At 32.7% G+C, this 19948-nt stretch overlaps 2 protein-coding genes across 3 annotated transcripts; one reads left to right on the top strand and one right to left on the bottom strand.

The window, feature by feature from the left end:
- Nucleotides 1-341: 341 nt before the first annotated feature.
- LOC116340935 (ubiquitin carboxyl-terminal hydrolase 3-like) lies at nucleotides 342-6554 on the bottom strand. 2 transcript variants are annotated; one of them, XM_031767696.1, is made up of 9 exons: nucleotides 6449-6554; nucleotides 5486-6069; nucleotides 3078-3254; nucleotides 2718-2983; nucleotides 2560-2605; nucleotides 1987-2480; nucleotides 1772-1921; nucleotides 1391-1680; nucleotides 342-1320 (listed from the first exon to the last, which is right to left on the bottom strand). In XM_031767696.1, exons 2-9 carry the CDS (start codon nucleotides 5625-5627, stop codon nucleotides 1164-1166), a joined length of 1722 nt encoding a protein of 573 aa, XP_031623556.1. In that variant the 5' UTR covers nucleotides 5628-6069; nucleotides 6449-6554; the 3' UTR covers nucleotides 342-1163. The 2 variants fall into 2 exon arrangements, with proteins under 2 accessions (XP_031623556.1, XP_031623555.1); XM_031767695.1 differs by lacking the exon at nucleotides 6449-6554 and having other exon boundaries at nucleotides 5486-6355.
- Nucleotides 6555-7280: 726 nt separating this feature from the next.
- Nucleotides 7281-18496, top strand: LOC116340769 (galactosylgalactosylxylosylprotein 3-beta-glucuronosyltransferase S). The gene is made up of 5 exons (XM_031767423.1): nucleotides 7281-9965; nucleotides 16045-16362; nucleotides 16482-16744; nucleotides 16870-17224; nucleotides 17381-18496. Exons 1-5 carry the CDS (start codon nucleotides 9872-9874, stop codon nucleotides 17440-17442), a joined length of 1092 nt encoding a protein of 363 aa, XP_031623283.1. The 5' UTR covers nucleotides 7281-9871; the 3' UTR covers nucleotides 17443-18496.
- Nucleotides 18497-19948: the final 1452 nt, after the last annotated feature.

Below are 19948 nucleotides of genomic sequence, written 5' to 3'. Positions count from 1 at the left end.
TCCTTTTTCTGCTTTGTTTATGATTTTTCTGAATCTCAATTATATTTTTAATTTTCTCTTTTTAAAATGTTTAGTAATATTTTGTTCCTGTTTCAATGCATTGCATTCGATTTGCTTTTTTCCCCATTTTGGTTATCAGTATGCTATATAATTTGTCTGTTGTGTTGTTTCTATGAATATATAATTTTATAGATTATAAACATTACTCGGTTATACATAATATGAGAAAGTGTGAGAAACAGAGAGAAATTTGTTTGTTGAAAAATGTATGTTCCTCTTCCCATTGTCATTTGTAAACAACAATGTAGACATTGGTTAATGGTCATTGATAATAAATAGCATTTTATGATCAATAAAATTTGTATGTATTTTCAATATTTGCATGAGATGAATTCTGTTACATAGTTTGAAATACAGTTTTGTTTTGTTTTTGCTATTGCCAATCAATCATGTTGGACGATTAAATGTGTAAGTGTACAAACTGCCATTTTCACATCATTGAATATAATATATATGTTGAGTTTATTTTTTTTTCTCGTAAAGTAAAAAAAAATCAAAAAACCACAGACATACTTTCAACGCAAGGGAAGAATTAAATCTGTTTGTTCATTCAAAATTCGACTTACTGTTATTGAAAAATAATAATAATTGTCTGTATGTCAGAGTGAACATTGTCGTAAAAATGATAAAACACAATCGAAAATACTGTATTAAATCAATGAAACTATGAGTATCTCATTCGGATTAAAAAGAAGGTTATTCCTCAGAAAATACAGTTATTGTTCCTGGTTGATGTAAATGAGGGTTCTGCTTTTGGAAATATTTTTCAATCAGTTGATTTATAGAATATTCCAGAATATTTTGCTCTCTGGCAAGTTAAGTTATATGTATCGTTTTTACTGTTCTCATCGATACAGAAATCAAATGAGGGAGATTACTCATTGTTTCTGCGTATGTGTTTGTTTCTTCTTTTTGTTCTTTGAATAACATCTTTACGAATGTTTGATACATCGGAATAAGTTTATGTAATTTTATATATACATAAATTTATCGTTTTATTTTAATTTGATCGCTTAAGTGTCTGCTCTTTTTTTATTCGTAAAAATGTCTCTTTCTTCCGTAATGGATTAGTGGATGACGAAACTCAGTCTCGATGCCTAGTCTCATGTCGAACTATTTGAATCCCTTCGACTGTAAAATAACATATATGGTTTGCATTCCGCAACTGTGCTCATTTCGACTTCTTTCACCGTCTGGTCATTAAAATGCAACCACGTACCGTTGTTGTTCGCAAACGATGTATAATGACCACAGCTCGAACTATTTGAAATGAAAAATTGTTTGATTAGAAATACGTACAAAGGAAAGTGCGGTCAATTGAATCGTTTACCCATTGCCGTGGTGAACAATTACAGCGGCCAAATCATATACATGATTGTTCAAATTGGAGCGTCTTGTTTCAGGAACATTGTTCAACACGTATTGTGACATATCCAATGATTTGATTGGAAATTTGATACGTAAATCAATTTTCGTGCGGAAAAAATTATTCCAACGAAATCGTTTGATGTGCAAGCACAATACATTCGGTAAACGGCGAATCCAAAAACGTTTTGTCGACTTTTGTTTGCATTTGCATGAGTTGCAATAGTACAGTTCAGTTTCGGCCAATTCTTCAACCTGAAAAAATATTTGGTTATTTACGATGGTTTTCATTTCTGATTTCGAATGAACTCTATTTGCAATTGGGATGGGATTTGTGGATTTCTACCTCTGTGAAACTTGATAAGCAATCGGCTATGTTACAAACAGGTCGACCATCAGCATCCGTTTCTTTGTAGAATTTTTCGGGAATGTCGAGTGATAAGTCCAAAAATGGATCGTGCTTTTTGCTTTCCATTCCGCAGATTAAACACCGCACCTAAAAAATGATTTTGATGCACAAACATTCAGACCTTAACAACAACAGCAAAAAAGAACAATTACCTCGCTTTGTAGTGTGCCACCAAAAATGTTTGTGACAATTGAACTTCGATTCCGAAACGAGGTACTGTTTGGTTCACTGGTACTGAGGCTGCTACCTTCACTTCCGTTCCAATCTTTGTTTGTGGTTTTATGCGTTCCACTATTTGAATCTGCGGGTATTGTTACGCACTGTAGTTCGGTGTGTAAACGATCTAACATATAGCGTAAGAATTCATGTGCATCATGTTGTCGATGGCCACGGAATTGTGGCACCACTTTCCAAATCACTAAGAACAAACTTTCGGGAGAGATCGCTTTTGAACCGTCACCACCTTGACTGAGATTGATTAACACTTTACGTAACTCTTCCGCTACGTTTGCATCACCCACATTATCTTTCTGTGAACGTGAGTAGTAAAAACGTTTCTGTTGTTGTTGTTGTGCTTTTGTTTCTAACGATGGCAGCGTATTGAAATACAAACTGAACTCTTCGATGTTGTTCAGTGACTGTAGCACTAAAAATCAATGTTAAAAAATGATGTGAAATAAATTTTCTTCGGAAATAACTTATAATAGTATTAAAACATCAAATACCTGAGTTCATGAAGCATGTGTTTCCTAAATTGCGGAGGCCAATGACCTGTATTTTGTAACGAAAAAAAAGATAAACAAACATTGACACCATTTCCAATCAAAAGAAAATCGGTATTTTGAGCATTTGTTTTTGAAAGAAATTTCATCATCATACTGACCTTTCGCATTAATTTCTTTTTTGTCGGTGATTCGTTGCCATTTTCATTATTTGTATTTGAATTTGTACGTTTTCGTGGCCGTAGTCGTCGACCAGTTTGTGAGACGCCCGGCGTCGACTCGTCATACCATCCGGAATCGCTGGATGATGTACTTGCTGAACCTTTTGATGATTTTATCGATGACGATTCATCAAGTGAATTGGACGCCTCCGACGATGAATCATCATCCTTGAATTCTTCGCGCAAATTGTCCAACAAATGCTTACCTAAGGGGAGAATCACAAAAGAAAAGAATAAAATTTAAAATAATCGATAAGTAATCGGAAAATAATCAGAAACATATAATGAAAAAATGCTTACCATTAATAACAAAATCATCACATTTGTAGCAGTAAACCGAAAAATTTAATGTGTTCAAGCAAACATTATGCTGTGTATTCAGTGTCGAATGATGTAAAGCATGTCCATTTTCATAACGACCGCACAATACTTGGCCACAATTCAAACACATCCAATTCTCCTTATCCGAAGTACATTCTATAAAAAAAAGAACGGTGCAAACGAAAGAAAAATATTGATGAGTTAATAAAAAAATTTAACAAATTTAGAATTTGAAGAGGAAAAAAGATGAATTTGGTAGAACTTCATATTTTTCATACAAGGGAAGCAATTTTTCACATCTCCTTTTTGAGTGAAATCTTTCTGGCGTCTTAAGTCCCGTTAAACAATATTTTTCAACGTTTTAAGTACACCATGGTCGAATGAGGGAGACAAATATGTTATCATTCTGTGCCAAATGAGATATACATAGTAGGCGCTCATGGCATTAGCACTTTTCTCTCTTCTTATTGGGTTTGTGTTTTTCTTATTTGAAAAACACATGTCAAAAGGCAGCACCTATGTGTTTGTCACTCGTGCAAATACTGAAAAGTGTTGAAGCGCTTGAAATAGAAACAATATACTCAAAATGCGTCAACTCAATGTCTAGCATGAGCTATGCAATGCGAAACGCGAACGATTAGTCGTTGTCTGTTCGTCAGACGAACCAGATCAAAAACACCTCAATACACATGGACTTTACGTTTTTTTTTTTATTGTTCATCGGAAAGTTTTTTTTTGCGCTTATGTAAATTTGGAACAATGAATAAACGACCGTTCATAAATTGAGCAATTCATTTGATATAAATAGTATGAGGAAGAAAAAGATTGAAGCAGTGATTACGGAATGGATTTTTTTTTTCAATTGACCTTTGGATTTGGCTTTCTCAATGCAAATATTACCTTAAACAATTCCTTCATCGATATTAAATGAAGAAGAGAAGCTAATAAGAAAACTTATTGGAATTGCGTGCAAATTATGATTAATGCTAGTTTCCCGTCTCTCCGTTGAATTTTTTTTGTTGTTCAATGTACATTGTAGAAGCAATAGTTTTTATGCTGCGTAAATGAAAAGTAGGGCCCTAAGAAAAACTTCGCGTAGATCTCTATACATACATGCATACAACTAAAACAAATTGGATGTTTGTGTGTTGTTTCAGTTTTTTCTCTTCCGATTAAATCTCACACATAAAATATGCTAATATATGCTGAGCTATAGTTCATATCTCTTTTAATGTATGGTCACACTAACACACACACAAATTTATACACACGCTCCTCATCACACAAACACATGCATCAACATACAGTCGTACATATTACACAATCACTTCGAATGAAATACTCGAACGCTCATTTGTGTGACAATAAAGTGTAGAGCGAAGAAGAAAAAAACACTCTCAATGCTATGCCAGCGAAATTCATACGACTAACAACGGCATACGCTAGTTTAATCCGAAGACAGAGAACAAAAAAAAATGGATTCAATTTGTGACTTCGGATGCAAATGAAACACACAAACCGAAAATCAATAACTCTGATTTATTCGTTGTGTTAATTTTTTGGATTTTTTTTTTTTGACAACAAGAATATCGTGTTTTGTTTGAAAACAGATGAGCTATTAATGACACATGCCAATCAATATGAAATAAAATTGCAGACAGAGTGCCATATTTTTTTTTGCTCTTCGAATTACAAGTGCATGGCAATATTTTCCAAGAAATGTGAAATCGAAATGGAGTCTATTAACAGTTAAGTTTCATTGACATTGATGCAGGAAACTGCATGTTTATAGCAAATAAAAATTGAGTTTTTGAGAATAATAAAAACACTTTCCATGACAATTGCGAAATTTTAGACTTTTCGTTCGAATCTATTCACTGCTGACCATTTAGAGTGCACTGAAATATATTTGCCATAATTTAAACACGTATCGATTTTTTTCTATGTGCGCATTCATGTTCATATTATGTGAGATGTAGAAAAAAATTGGCATCCCATTAGATTGATGAAGGAAACCATAATTGAAAAAAATGTTGTTTTCGCTGTACTTTCACATATATTTTTTGTTTTGTCACACAAACACATCAATTTCAAATAGTTTATAAATCATTGACGAATATTGAAAGAATAAAAAAATCCATTTTTTTTTGTAAAATGCCATTCGGAAAGTAATCAATTGGTGTCAATTGAATTGAAAATATTTCAGAAAAGATATTCAGAGTAATTTACATATTTGGCATATGTAATGAATTGTACAATTTATTACGTAAAATCGCTTTGCAGGCCAAATCATACCAAACGGCCAACAAACGTGCACTTGAAATATGGGCACTTATATCTTTTTTTTCTCTCGATTATTAGAGGTCGACATCTTTTTTTTCATTTACCTAAACATCTCCACAACACGCCGCCGCTACTGCTTAATTCTGTTGATGCTCGATTACCGCTATTTGTGCTCAGTGCACATTTTATATTTTTTATAAAATCGCGATTTACTTTAACACTGTCACGCAAATGTGGACACTCCATGTTGTCTAATTCGTCAAATTCGACTGTCTTTTCAATTGATGGTTTTCTTCTTAAATCTTCTTTTTTTGCTTCAAATTAGTTCACTTCACAAAAAGGGCGATTTACTAAACTTGAACCCGTTCTTCCTTCGATCAATGTGCTGCTGTTGCTGTTTCAGTTTCACATACAGTTTTTTTTTTAGTTCATGTCGTCAGTGATTAGGTAAAATAACAACACCATCAATTTGACGAAATCCACAATTTCAACACTTTATTACAATATTGAATTTGTCTGTTTGTGTGTGATGGCTGAAAAAACTTTTTTCGATTGGAAATGTTGTTGTTTTCCTTTTTGGTGTTGGGTCTCTGTTTCACGAACAAAAATGTCCACCAATAAATGTCTATCTGTGCAGAAGATTGCCTTTTCGCCAATTCGGATAAAACTTCTATTATTTCACTCCACTCTGTTGGAAATTACAACAACAATAACAAAAGTACGGATCAAGAATATATATATAAAAAAAAATTTCTTCGCTTTGCCACTACGTTTATGTTATACTGTGTGTTGATGATATTTCTATTGCTGCTTGTGGTATTGCCAACACGCACACATCTATGCATACACACAACGATCTTTTCACAATTTTTGTGTTAATTTGTTCGAATAGCACTAACGTATATACGAATATGGTTGTAGTTGTTGTGTATCTCCTAATATGATTTTATGCTGTTTCAATGTAGTGGTAGATACAGTCGTTTAAATTTAATCCAGCGTGGTTATATAGTTAACTTGTACACAGTATAGAGTACACATATACACATACATTGAAACTATGCTATTACCTTGTCGATTCAATGCTGGAGACCGAATATTTACACATACTATTACAACATTGTACTTGACTCAATTCGTTTCTTTGTTTTATTTTGGTTTTCATTTAAAGACGCAAAATGTGTACAAGTTTGATGAATTCAACGATGGATGCAAACTTTGAAAAATGTAAAACCATTTCAATGTAATTTAATGGTAATTTCGGCAAACTTGCAATTCAATACAAAATCTTTTGGACACTTTAAAAAAAAAAAAAATCGAAAAAAGAAAACCTCTAAAAATCGAAAAATTCACTCACTTTCACGAAAGAGACGGCTACATCGAGACGGACGATTTAATAGGGGAACATTATCTAATTTCTACTCATTTAGCTTTGAGTGAAACTTATTCTCAAGTTTTGCTACTGTCATTATTCACTTGATGTGATGTCGAAGTACAATTTATTCACTCAATTTATTAATACTCTGATGAATTCATGCAAAAGTTCACAAAATTCATTTAAAAAATGATTGAATTAATTTAATTTTTGGTTCTACTTCTATATTATTGCAAAAGAATCGCAAATGCAATTTCTTTTGTAACCTGTCAAAAATAAAACCGAAACACGCGATTGCCATGAAGTTGGTTTGATTTGAAAATAGTTAAAAACCGGCACTCACACAAATGAATGACAAACAAAATTGTTCTGTATCCGCTAATGAGATAAGGTTGAATTTTGGTCGCTTCATGTCCCACATTGATCCAATGATTCACCTTGTGAAGTGCATGTATTTGTATATAATTATATTCATATAAATTTCAATGTGAATGGTGGTAGAGAGTGCACACAAGCACTATGTGAATGAACAGCAGTCGATTGATAGTTGCAGTCTGCGAAAGACGTGCATCGTAAATAACTAACAAACAATCAAGAGAAAATCGAGAGCTAGACACGAATATATCGTGTATCGTTACGTTATTATTAGGAGAGAGAGAGAATTTGTGTGTCCGCAGTGCGCTTTTAATGGAATGTTTGTACACGGTATGGCATTCTTGTATGTACAGACAAGCAGCAAACGTGTGTTTTCTCTATCTCTCTCACTTTTTTTTCACATCATCTCGACAGTCATTCGATGTTGATCAAAATTTCGTTTGAGAGAAGAAGAAAAAAAAATTGTTACTGTTGACCTCGCCGCACAAAAGATCTCACGCATCTGTGAATCGGTTTTTCATAATTTGCAAAAAAAAAAAAAAAACATTGAAATTTGAACGAAAAACAATTGGATGCACTTGATCAGTTTGGTGTGAGAGATTGAAATAAAAATTGTTTATGTAACTGCAGGTAAAAATTCAAAAGACAATAACAATAGCGAAAGTATCGACTACGCACAATATAATGGCAACAACGACGATGGTATCCGCAAAAACAACTGCAGTGCTCGTACATTAACCAGGAATAGAGTTGAAATTTTTGTGATTTTCTTCTGTGTTCTTGTTTGTTTGTTTGTTAAAAAAAAAGAAGCATAGTGACGTGATTTTGTTACCTTTTACCTTTATTGACTTTTATTGATGTCGGCGTGTATGTATATACAGCTTCGATACATATATGTAGATTTACGATTAACGTATAGGCAAACTTGTTTGGAACAAAGTGTTATGCAGCATTTTTTTGCAAATTGATTTGGCTCCGACACACTTAATAGTATGATTTTTTCTACATTTCGTGTATTTTAAAAATTACACACACACAAAACAGAATATAGTGCGGTCAATTCATTGTGGTTACCACTGACATACGCGAACAGTGAAAAGAAATCGCGCCAAATAAATTAGATGGTGAAATTTTAAATGTGTATAATTTTTATAGCGTGTGTGTATAGTACGTGAATAAAAATACGGCCGTTCATGCCGTTGGTGAACAGTTCATGCTAATAAGTAGAACACGGATGGCACTGAACATTTTATTTTTATTCAAATTTCTTATAATGCTGTTTTAGATGAATTACAAACAAACAGCTCTCTCAATCACCGGTATGTGAAAACCAATCACAGAGGTTGTCACAAGAAGTTCGCGCGCATACGACACTTGAAGGTGAAGTGTCATGTTCTAGAAAAGTGCACCATACAAAATACCCATATTCGAAAAGCCAGATAGAAACAGAGAATAAAAAAATATATAGAGGCGCACACACATTCTGTAGGATTACGAGGCTTTTGAAACGTTCAACCGATTTATTCTGACTTGCTTGTTTGTACATTGTTTTTTTTTTGTTGTTGCCATTTCTGTCTTTGAGCCACTTTTGCACTGAATGCAATGAGTGTTGTTGAAGCTGGTTACACATGGCAAAAATTGCCAAAAGCAACATAAACACAGACGATTCCAATAAAGCCATAGAGAATCACATGAAACACAGACACGCCAAGCGAAGAGAAGTATGTGCAAAGGCCATAAATTATTCAGACATTCTACTGCAGTAACAATGGTAAAGCAACCGCATTTCGACTAACTATAGCCAACTAACACATGCAGCTATTTTATGTGGATGCAGTAGCAGCAACAACAGCATCCAGCAACCGAAAGCCAACATATATTATTCAGAAATTTCAAATCGAATAGATACAAAGAAGTCTGCGCTCACTTCAAATTTTTTGCCATCTGTAAATGTGTGTTTGTGCTTTGGTATGCCGTTTGTCAAACGAACGTGTGTCCACGTCGATTCTCTTTCGCTCATTCGCTCTTCAGCGACACACTTAATCAGACCAAATGGATATTGTGTAAACAGTGCAATACGTGAAATAAACTCTAACCTGTGCATCGTGTTTCGCAATCACGGACGATAACCACGTCAATGTTGATCGGATGAGTTTGTTGAATGAAATTGAATGCCAACCGTCTACTTTTTATTTGAATTGTTTAAAGTAACTGTTTTCGCTTAAATGATTAGATAACAGATTGAAATATTCGGATGAAACTATATTTGACTGAGAAAAAAAGCAAAGCTATTCTGATAATAGCAAAACAAAACAAAAGTTTATTGAAATCGATCTGAAAAAAATAGTGAACATTACATTTAATTTACAATGACAGCAAAATGAAAAAACAAATACGGTTTTTATCAAGACTACAAACTTGCGTAAATTATATACCCAATTAAGCGTTTTATCTTACGCTCATTCAATGTGGTGCAGTGCATAGGACCAGATGCTATAAGTGCATATCACTCTGTCTAGGGTGATAATCAGTCACACAAAATACCCTGACTAAAAAGGATCCTGGTTATATTGATAGGCGGATATTGTGATTTTAAAATATAAATTAGTGATTTTAATACATAGTTAAAACGTATGAAATTCAGTTTTTATTTGTACTTAATGTAAAAGTGCTGATCATTTTTAATTTTTAACCAAGGCATCCTCTTCCGAATTAAGTTTGTTTTTCGCTTTAAACTAAAAAAATGCCGCACATGAATCTCATGTCTTATTTTCGAAATTCTGCTGGAGTTTTGATGTTTTTTTGCCTCATTCTATACGTGGTCTGGACATCAACAGGTAATTGAACACTTTAAATAAATAATAGCTCACTTTTATTACATACTATCATTAATATAAATTATCTTGAATATAATTCTTTCGTTTCATTCCGTTTCATATGTTCGTTTCATGTGTAACGTCATTTTCTTTCATCTATTTTTAATTTTCAAAACCCAAATAGCGTGACTTTTCACGCTTTTTTCACCTTTTTCTTTGTAATCAAATCGTATTTTGAGTGCCCGGTTTGGACTGCGAAAAAAGGAACAGAGTTCATGCTATAATTATTTTAATATGCGAAAACATTCCATAACTCACTGCAGAACAAGAAAAACCCAAGAAGCTTCAAACTCTAGAGTTATTCATCGCACAGTACTACTTAGAATAGAAAAATTATAGTACATTTGCTGAATAGAGAAAGAGAAAGAAAAAGAAATACAAAAAATATATATATTGGCATGAGTTAACATATATTTGCCATTCAGAATATTATATGTATGCAATGAATCGCCAGTCGGTCGGCCGACAAATAAAAATGTAGTTCACCAATATTTTCTCGATTGAGCATCAGTTCTTGAAAATCGTGTATTTGCGTCACACTTCCAATGCAAGTTCCATTCTATCGCGATCAATTTGCATTCCAAAAAATGTTGAAAACAATCCAATAGATGGAATTAATTTTAAAACGCAATTCGATCGATATAGGTCAAAGAAACATTTATGCGAGAGAGATCCAGAGAGACAAAAAAGAGAAAGAGATAAGGGGAGAGAAAGGGGGAGTTCTATAGCAAAGAACCGGAAATTTGCGTCACCTTTTTTGTGGCAGCATAGATGTTATTTTATTCTATAGAACGTTCATTGCAAATTGGACGGCTTTATTGTTTATGGTTGAAAAAGCAAGAAAACACTCGGAAATCAGATATCCAATGTCGACGATTGCCATGATGGCCTTTTACAGCAATAAAGTGAATAAATGCAAAATGAATGTGCGTGTGTCGGTATGTGTGTATTGAAAGCCGTTGCAAATACAGTTTGAGCTCAATTTGACCTTATTAAATTTGAATTCCATTCATTCGGATCAATTGAATGCAACTGGAAAAGACGTTTATTGTGTATTCCAAATGGAATATTGATAATGAATACGTAAAATTGGACATAATAGCCCTTCATAAATAAACCAATATGATACAAAATAAACGTGAACGCTTTGCCATTCAACAAATCATGAATCATTGAAATAATGACAAAAAATAAACGTTTTTCAGTTTGGTCATTAATCACATTGCTTTTTTCTTTCTTTTCACACCACGTTGAGCGGCAATTTAAATATTACTTTTTACTTTTTGAAATAAAACGTCGGATGTCAATTTTTGAATAGGCAACATTTTTGCACATATTCAATCGGTGAAAAGCGTGCAAATTTAGTTCATTTTATAGAGCGAAATCATCTGATCGCGAGATGGTGATAGGGTTTAACGCACTTCAAAATAGATTTTAATACTTCAAGTAGGTGTCAAATTTCACACTTCATTTCGTTGTAAAAATGAACGTTTATATTGAAGTGAAAATCTCTATTTAAAATATATTTAATTTACATTTCAACATTCAGATTGAACATTGTTTTGCAATACTTTGACCTTTATCTTTCTTGTATGACTTCTTTTTGTCGAGTCAATTTCATTTGTCATGCGGAAAATTCCGAGCGAAATGTAAGAATTATATTGCATTTCGTTTTTTCGCTTATTTTCATATTTGATGTGGCACTAAGAGAAAATGAATCAAAAAACGGCAAAAAGTATCGTATCGAATGTCTGAAAGGATGAACGACCATACATTACCGTGTTCGAATTTCTTTCTATTCGTGTGTCAGAGTTATTTTCCCATATGAAATTGTAATGTAATATGAAAAGCTTTTTATGCGATGGTATTCTGACATTTTTGAAATTAGCACGGATGCTATGCATATGCATACGCAGCGTTTGAATCTATAACATTGAATGCACACTCTCATATTTAATATTGACATAGCTGCACTATGCGCGTCAAATTTGAAATCTCAGTCTTTTGCCTTTACTTAATGAAAGCGATGTTGCTAACGAATCTCCCAAACCATTCGTCGTTTCAAATACGGCGGTTTTCAAATCAAATGCCAGAATCACTTAATTATATTGTCAATATTGAATAATCGTAATGACTCGCATCGTACAGAAGTTTGCCTTCGCTAAACGGAAAAGTATACAGTAAAGAAATTCTTGATGATTTCACCATTGTTGAAATAAATCGAAAATCAAACAAAATTTTGTATCATATTTGATATTTTTTCTCGTTTAAAATTGGCATATAACTTGAAATACAAATAAAATACTAATTTCCGCACATAAAATATACAAAAATATTCTCGGAAACTATAACATGAAGTAGAGCATTTATAGACTACAATTGTGGTGACATTTCGTATTAAACGTGAAATCAAATGTGTTTACATTCGCAGTGAGAAACTACTGACTCATTATTATGTCATTAGAAGTGAGAAGGGAAACGAAAACATATTTCTTAAATTTGGGTCTGCAATTGTGGTTCCGAATGAATACGTCATTGTGCTCATTAACCAAAATAATCATATATGTTGCGCGCAGCAAAAAAACCCATTGAACAAATTAACATTTTACACTCTTTAAATCAAGCCGCAGCCAAACAAATCGCATTTCGAAATAAATAAATAACAATGAATTCGATTTGGGACTTCAAATCAAATAGAGTAGCTATGCGTGCTGTAATTGTTCTATGGCATTCGTAATAATGCATGTACATAATTTAACTTCCGCCATGCAAATAAGAAATGTCATGCAAAGCAGATGATTGAAAATTGATTTGGACTGGATTGATTGTAGAAAGACTTAAAGTGTATTCGGTAATTTCTAATAAATGTAAATCGATTGTTTCTGATTCACGCGTGCTGATATGTGTTCATGCACGAGCAACTATCGATTGGCAATAAATTCAAATTTGATGAGTTTCAATCCAATTTGTGAGAGAAATTCCATTATTTTCTATATGTTTTCATAATGAAGAATAATCCTCACTGAACCGATTATTGGCTTATCATTAAATATATCAAATTGAAAAGAAAACAAACATACATTTTTGGTGTAATAACCTCAACTAAGTGCATTATTAAATCACACGAAAAAAAAACAAACAAAAGAGAAATATATATATCATTCTCATTAACATTGTAATTCTATTTGGTCGATATGCCCTAATGTAATATATTATTCGTGTAAAAACGACTCTATGCAGCGACAAAGTCATTGCTTCAGTTATACTATTCCCTTTATACATTTTTTCCAGTTATATTTACATTGGCCTATGAACAGTCGTTAATGTTTTTTTATTGAACTTGGGTAATCTGAATATACAACCATCTGCTAAAATATCGTTTATACATTTATTTTGAAGAAATTTTACACAATGTGAGACATTCATTTTGTTTACCTGTTCTGTCATTTTCTCTCTTTGAATCATAATATATTTTTTTATTAAATGATTTATTGCAAATTTTTTGGTTGTGTAAATTAAAGAATTACAATCAAATGTATTGTCATTGATTGTATTACTATATTTTTGTGATTATCAAGTCGAAGTTCGTTGCACTTAGTAGCTTATTTAATGAATAAAAGCTCAACAAAAAGGAGTGACAAATGGTTTTCATTTGCAAACAAAGAAAAATAAATCCTTGTTGGGTGCGTTTTGGGTTTTGGTAAGAGGTAACTTACCAAATGCCACCCGAAAAATAAACCATTTGCCAAAGCAACATGTTTTATACAGTGTGTCCATAACATATAGAAATAGCACTAAATAGTATCGATATCTATACTATATCGGTGCACTATATATGGAAGATATTTCCGCAAGACACCGTAACTCACAATCGAAGTGAGTGCGAACGGCAAAAATATTGACGCATACACACAGTTCTTTCTACTGCCGTACGGCAACTTGTGATTTTTCCCGTCTACACTCACTTCGATCGTGCGATACGGTACCGTGCGGCAATATCTTCCATATATAGTGGACCGATATAGTATAGATATCGACACTATTTAGTGCTATTTCTATATATTATGGACACACTGGTTTTATAATAAACCATTTTCACACTATTAGTATTTATATGTAAAACGTGTGAAAGGTATTTTCCCTTATTTAACGTGATCCAGTATCGTTATCATAAAATTGAGTCTAATTCAATCCCCATGCCACATATGAAAACTACAATACTAAATTTGTTGAACACAAAAACTCATTCATTTCGAACGAAACCGTCCACTCACCGTAGATCAAACAAAGTGTGTACATATATCCCATTATGAAAGATCTATTCATACTTCTAGTTAAACTCAAGGTATCCAAGAATGGTGAAAATTGCGGAGTCGAAAAAATCTATAAGTAATTTGATTCGATGTCATAAAGTCTCAAACGAAAAGAAGTAATTGACCGATATACTAGACGAAACGTCAGTCAAGCATACCGAGACAATATTTGAGTTTACTGCATGTGTGCATTTACTTTAGTAAATGGCTTCCAATGAATTTTAGTCGACTCGTAAATCAACATTTGTCGGCTGCGTAAAGCTGCTTTCGATGTAATTTGAGAATTGATACAACGTGTATAAGAACAATAGAGGAAAATTGCATAAAGCATTTAAAACCAGAAGACCAAAAGTACTTTATCCAACTTATGTGGTGCATTTCAGACTGGTTAGCAAAACCGAAGCATAGTAACTTTCGAAACCATTGTCCTTAGAAAACTCCCTTAAATAATTCAAAAAGTTTATGAATAAAATACAGTTGCACTTCGACCATGCCCTTCTGGTACAATCAATGTTCCAATATCGTTCATGATATGCGTATCAAATTCTCGAAACTTTCGATTTCTTTTGTTATGAAAAACGTTATGTCATCGTTGTTGTTAGTGAATGAATGTGACCGTTTCCATCGCGTAGGTGAATTTTTCTTTACAACATGTTCTTATGAATGGCATGGCGAGACAGTCGTGATGATAAACATTAATTAATTTATTGGACTTTTGGTCGTTCTATTTCGAGAGGTGTAAGCAGTAAAATTAAAAATCTATAAATAGTGTCTGTTACATAGTATTTATTAGGTACACTGCGCGAATGCTAGAAACTTGGCCTTTTGTATTGGCTTTCTTGTTTTGACGTTATCAAAAAAGACGTGGATTCACGTCGGCTCACGTCATTCGCAAGCTATTCACATTTAATTTGTATCGAACAAGTGTTATTATCCGAAAAATGAATGGCAATTTGCTATTTAATATTGTTATTTTCATTGTGATATTTCAAATGGTTAACAAAATTAATTGTCCAAAACGCTTCATGTTGTCTATACAATTTCTATTTTGAATGACTATTGCGCACCAATTACATCAAATTGCTGTGTAATTCACATTTATAAAATTGTACATTTTCCATTTTATTGCTAACATTTTTGCCTGACAACTGTGCATACATACAAATAACAAACAGATCAATCCAAATGATTGAGTAGCACATTAAAATTTTATCACATTTTCCATTAAATCATTTTATTGACTTTATTGTAATGTTTCGTGCTTTTTTAATGTAGCAACCCCTCGTTGTACTGCATAGTATACAATGCACCAAGTCCATTCCATATAAAATGCTTTACACCGCATAAAAAACACACACAGTCCAATTGTAAAACAATTGAATTTTTCACGTCCGTCATTCATAATTGAGCATGTTTTCGATTAGATAAGCAAACACACAGCAAAATAAAAAAAATCTTTGTGTAATGTAATTTATCTCATCATTTCCAGTTTGCGCCACTGAAAAATTTATCAAGTGCAATGAATTAAAAAGGCACGCGATGGATCGACCTACTAGATCTCTCATTTTTTTTGTATGCAAAATGTTTCCCTATTCTATGTTAAACTGACGTATGTTTGCCTCAAAATTCATTAGTTTCATTACATATCTTTTTTCGTCTCCTCTTCACCTTAACTCTTCCATGAATAATTTATTATTTTTTGTTTCTACTTTCTATCTCTGCTTTAGGTGACTACGAACGAAGTTCGGTAGCAACAGTAACAATAAATGAATCAACGTTTGTTTGCAAAGAAAATTTCATTGACACACGAACATTTTTGGTAAAAAGTCCGATAACACATGGCACAGATACAAATGAAACAGGCAGCGATAATTTTATGTCAACTACCATCTACTTCATAACACCTACATACCCACGACGTGAACAATTCGCCGAGATTGTACGTCTCGGTCAAACGCTTATGAATGTACCAAATTTGCATTGGATTGTTGCCGACGATACCGATTCATGTAATCCACAATTGGATGAGTTTCTAAACCGTTTCGGTAAGTTGAATTTTTCGTTCTACTACATGTGTATGTTTTTTTATTTTTTTTACACCATAAATTGTATATATGTTATGAAATCGCCATTGACCATGCTAAATTGTCGTTTGGTTTCAAAGGTATGCCATACACTCATATTTCAAGTCCGATGCCGGATTTTTATCGATCACAAAAACCGATGCCAAGAGGTGTTGCCAATCGTCGTGCTGCAATCAACTGGATTCGTCAAAATGGCAAGAAGCCAGGCGTTATGTATTTCGGCGACGATGATAACACATTTGATTTAAGACTATTCAACGAAATTCGATCGACAAAAGGTGTTTCTATGTTTCCCGTTGGTTTAATCGGCTTGTATTCAGTTAGTGCACCAATCGTTCGGCATGTAAGTAAAATCCATATGCATTTCAATTCAAATTTACATAAAGCACTTTTGTTGTTTCTTCGGTTCTATTAAGTTTGAATCAGCTTGATTTTCATATTAATCAACATGTATTGTTTCGATTGAAGGGCAAAGTGATTGGTTTCTTTGATTCATGGGTCTCACAACGATTGTGGCCAGTTGATATGGCCGGTTTTGCTGTTTCATTAGAATATTTGGAAAAGTCACCAAATTCAACGATGCCATACAAAGCTGGATTTGAAGAAGATGGATTTTTGAGAAGTATTGGATTGAGAATGCATGAAATTGAACCGAAAGCGAAAAATTGCACCGAAATTCTTGTATGGCATACACAAACAAAGAAGGAAAAACCGGCACTCATTCATATCGATGACCGAAATGTTGAATCAGCTGACAGTAGTTTGGGGCCACTACTAAAAACATTAGAGTCGTTAGGAGTTAGTCACACGAATCCGTCATCAGGTAAATTGAATACAAATCAATAGAATTCCCCATCTTCAGGTCTAGGAATTTTCACAAAATTAATTATACAACAATTATATTTAAACTTGATTTCATGATGATTTTATTGATTAAATTAAATTAAATTTTTTTTTTTTTCATTTTGCAATTTTATAGGTGTTAAGGCGCAGATAGCAAAAAATTCAAAAGCCAAGGACCTAACCAATAGAACTGTCTAATTTCGCATTGCAATGCTTATTCGAAGGAAAACTATACTTTATATGTTGATAAAAATACACACCAGGTGATTTGTCATGTTACGCGTCCAAAACTTTATGCAAACAACCGTTTGGAAGTTCCAACCGGAGTCAAGAGCCACACTTTGATATAAATATTGAATGAAAAATTAAAAATATCAAGAGTTTTCTTTGGAATGCAGCGACAACAAGTAGTCAGAAGGTTTCCTTTAAATTATTTATAACGTAGGTAACCAGTTTATAACAATTACAGATTAAGTGAAGAAAACGCTTTCAGAATACAGTTTAGTTGCAACGACATGGGCATATAAGTTATGTAGAATGATGATAGACCGTTAAAAAAAAAGAATGTAGTTCAATTTCACGTTCACTTCAAAACTTCATTAATATTTACCTGGTGTTGACATTCAAATCAGTCAGCCATGAATTTCCAAAGCATTGATTTCAATAAGTCCACATCGCTACTACAAAGAATTTAAACAAATACTATCATTTCATTGGATGAAACCGTCGAATTGTACGGTGTAGTTCTCATTTCATATTTTAAATTCGATGAAAAAAATAGAATTGGCGAAGCGCGAGCGGAAAATACACATCACATAATTGACCTAGCAAACAAAGAGGCAATTTAAACAAACAAAGCATACCCACAATTGTATCGCATACATACACTATACGCTGAATCGTTTTTTTTTTTTGCAAATACACCAAAGCCTTAATTTTTTTCACAATTTTTCTTTTATATATTTTGCTTTATTTCGTTTTTGAGTATGATATATTGTGTGTTTGTAGCTATTATAAAAATTCAAAACCTATAATTGAGGACAAGTCATTTTGATGCGTGTACCAGTGTACCTACCTACTTCATTCGTATTTTATATGAATCGTTGAGGATGAAAAACAAGTATGGGAAATGTAAAAATAACAATGAAACTTAGAAGAATTCCCCGAATGAAATGAGTCGAAGAAAACAATTCAATAAAAATGAACCTTAATTTTTTTTTCAATGTGCATTAAAAACTATTTCATGGCTCTCTTCTATTGAAACTTTTTTTTCGACTCACTTCAATGAAATCATATTTGAAGGTTTCAATTTTTTTCAATTTTTTTTCCAGTTTCAGATTTTTGTGAACATTTTGTATGAATCATTTTAATTTAATTTTTTTAAAAACAGCAATAATGACAAATGATTTGGCCCATCGAATAGGTGCAAAGTAAAGAGTTTTTCATTATAAGTACGTACTTACCTTCATTCCCGAGTAATTAATGTGCTCATAAAATATGTGCCATTTGAAAATATTTTTATCTTCATAAAATGCTTACCGTCTTACAACACGTTTTACCTATTATTTATTTATTATTATTATTATTTTTTGGTTTGTAAAGTGATTGTCAGAAAAAACTCTTTCATTTTTACTCCAAACTTACAAAAAATGTTTTATTGATTGTTAAAAACAAATACAAAAATTTATTCTGCATCCATTTCTTCGTCGTCGGTTGATTGTCTACTAGCTAATGCGTAATCTTGTTTGGGTTTAGTTGTATATTTCAACGTTCGATAAAAATTATGATATTCTTGCGGAATATACTGCAATAATGATTGCAAATCATCGAATTTCTCTTTCGAAATTGGTCGACCTCCTTTGTACAGTAACCCAAATCTTGTTGTGCGATAAACATTTGATGTTCCTTTTTTAAACAACGATATTGATTTGAATAGCGCTGATCCATATTCTTTTATATATAACATATTTGGTTCCCGTTTTTTATAAAGTATATTTTGAATTTTTGACCAATTGACCTTATTTCCATCAACTGTCTTCTTTCTATTTGTTATTTTTTTTTTCAGCTTTTGAACGGAGAAAAAATCTTTTCGAAGCATTTTAATTACTTTGAATTTTGGATCTTTCTTTTTTGCATTTTTTATTACGTTATACCAATGTTGAGGAACGAATATTTCATTGGTTCGTTTCTTTTCTTTTTCTATTAAGCCAAAGCAGCGGTCACAGCTATTAAAACTGTGACCACTGACAAAAAAATCTTTGCTCAATTGATTGCAATTGATCGGAATGACTTATTATACTTTTCAACATCAACGCAATATTGATATTCCGATTTTGACAAAAACAGCTGTCACTGTAAAGAATTATGTGAAGTGTATCGTTGGGAACAAATTGCTTCATATGTCGATAGATACACGATGCGACCTCTTGAGATCCTCTTGAGGCTACGCATTCACACCATACGTACATGTATGCCATCTTTTCACATTCATTATAAATGCACAAGTTGTACACCCAAAGTTGTCTTCTATAATATGCTGTATTGGTAGTCAAATGTGGTGTTTCGAGAGCTCTTTCTAAGTCAAAAGTTAAAACTAATGTCTTGTTCTTGGGATTTTTAGCATATATTAAAGTGTCTTCGAAATCTTTTTTTGAGTTTCTCGCAATCATCAAATGCTTTTCTTTTTCAATCAAAAGCTTTTCTT

This window comes from Contarinia nasturtii, unplaced genomic scaffold (assembly GCF_009176525.2).
Source record: "Contarinia nasturtii isolate CC-2019 unplaced genomic scaffold, AAFC_CNas_1.1 Cnas_scaffold_695, whole genome shotgun sequence".
NCBI lineage: Eukaryota > Metazoa > Arthropoda > Insecta > Diptera > Cecidomyiidae > Contarinia > Contarinia nasturtii.
Note: the sequence above shows the minus strand (reverse complement) of the source record. Positions and strands in the feature narration are given on the sequence as shown.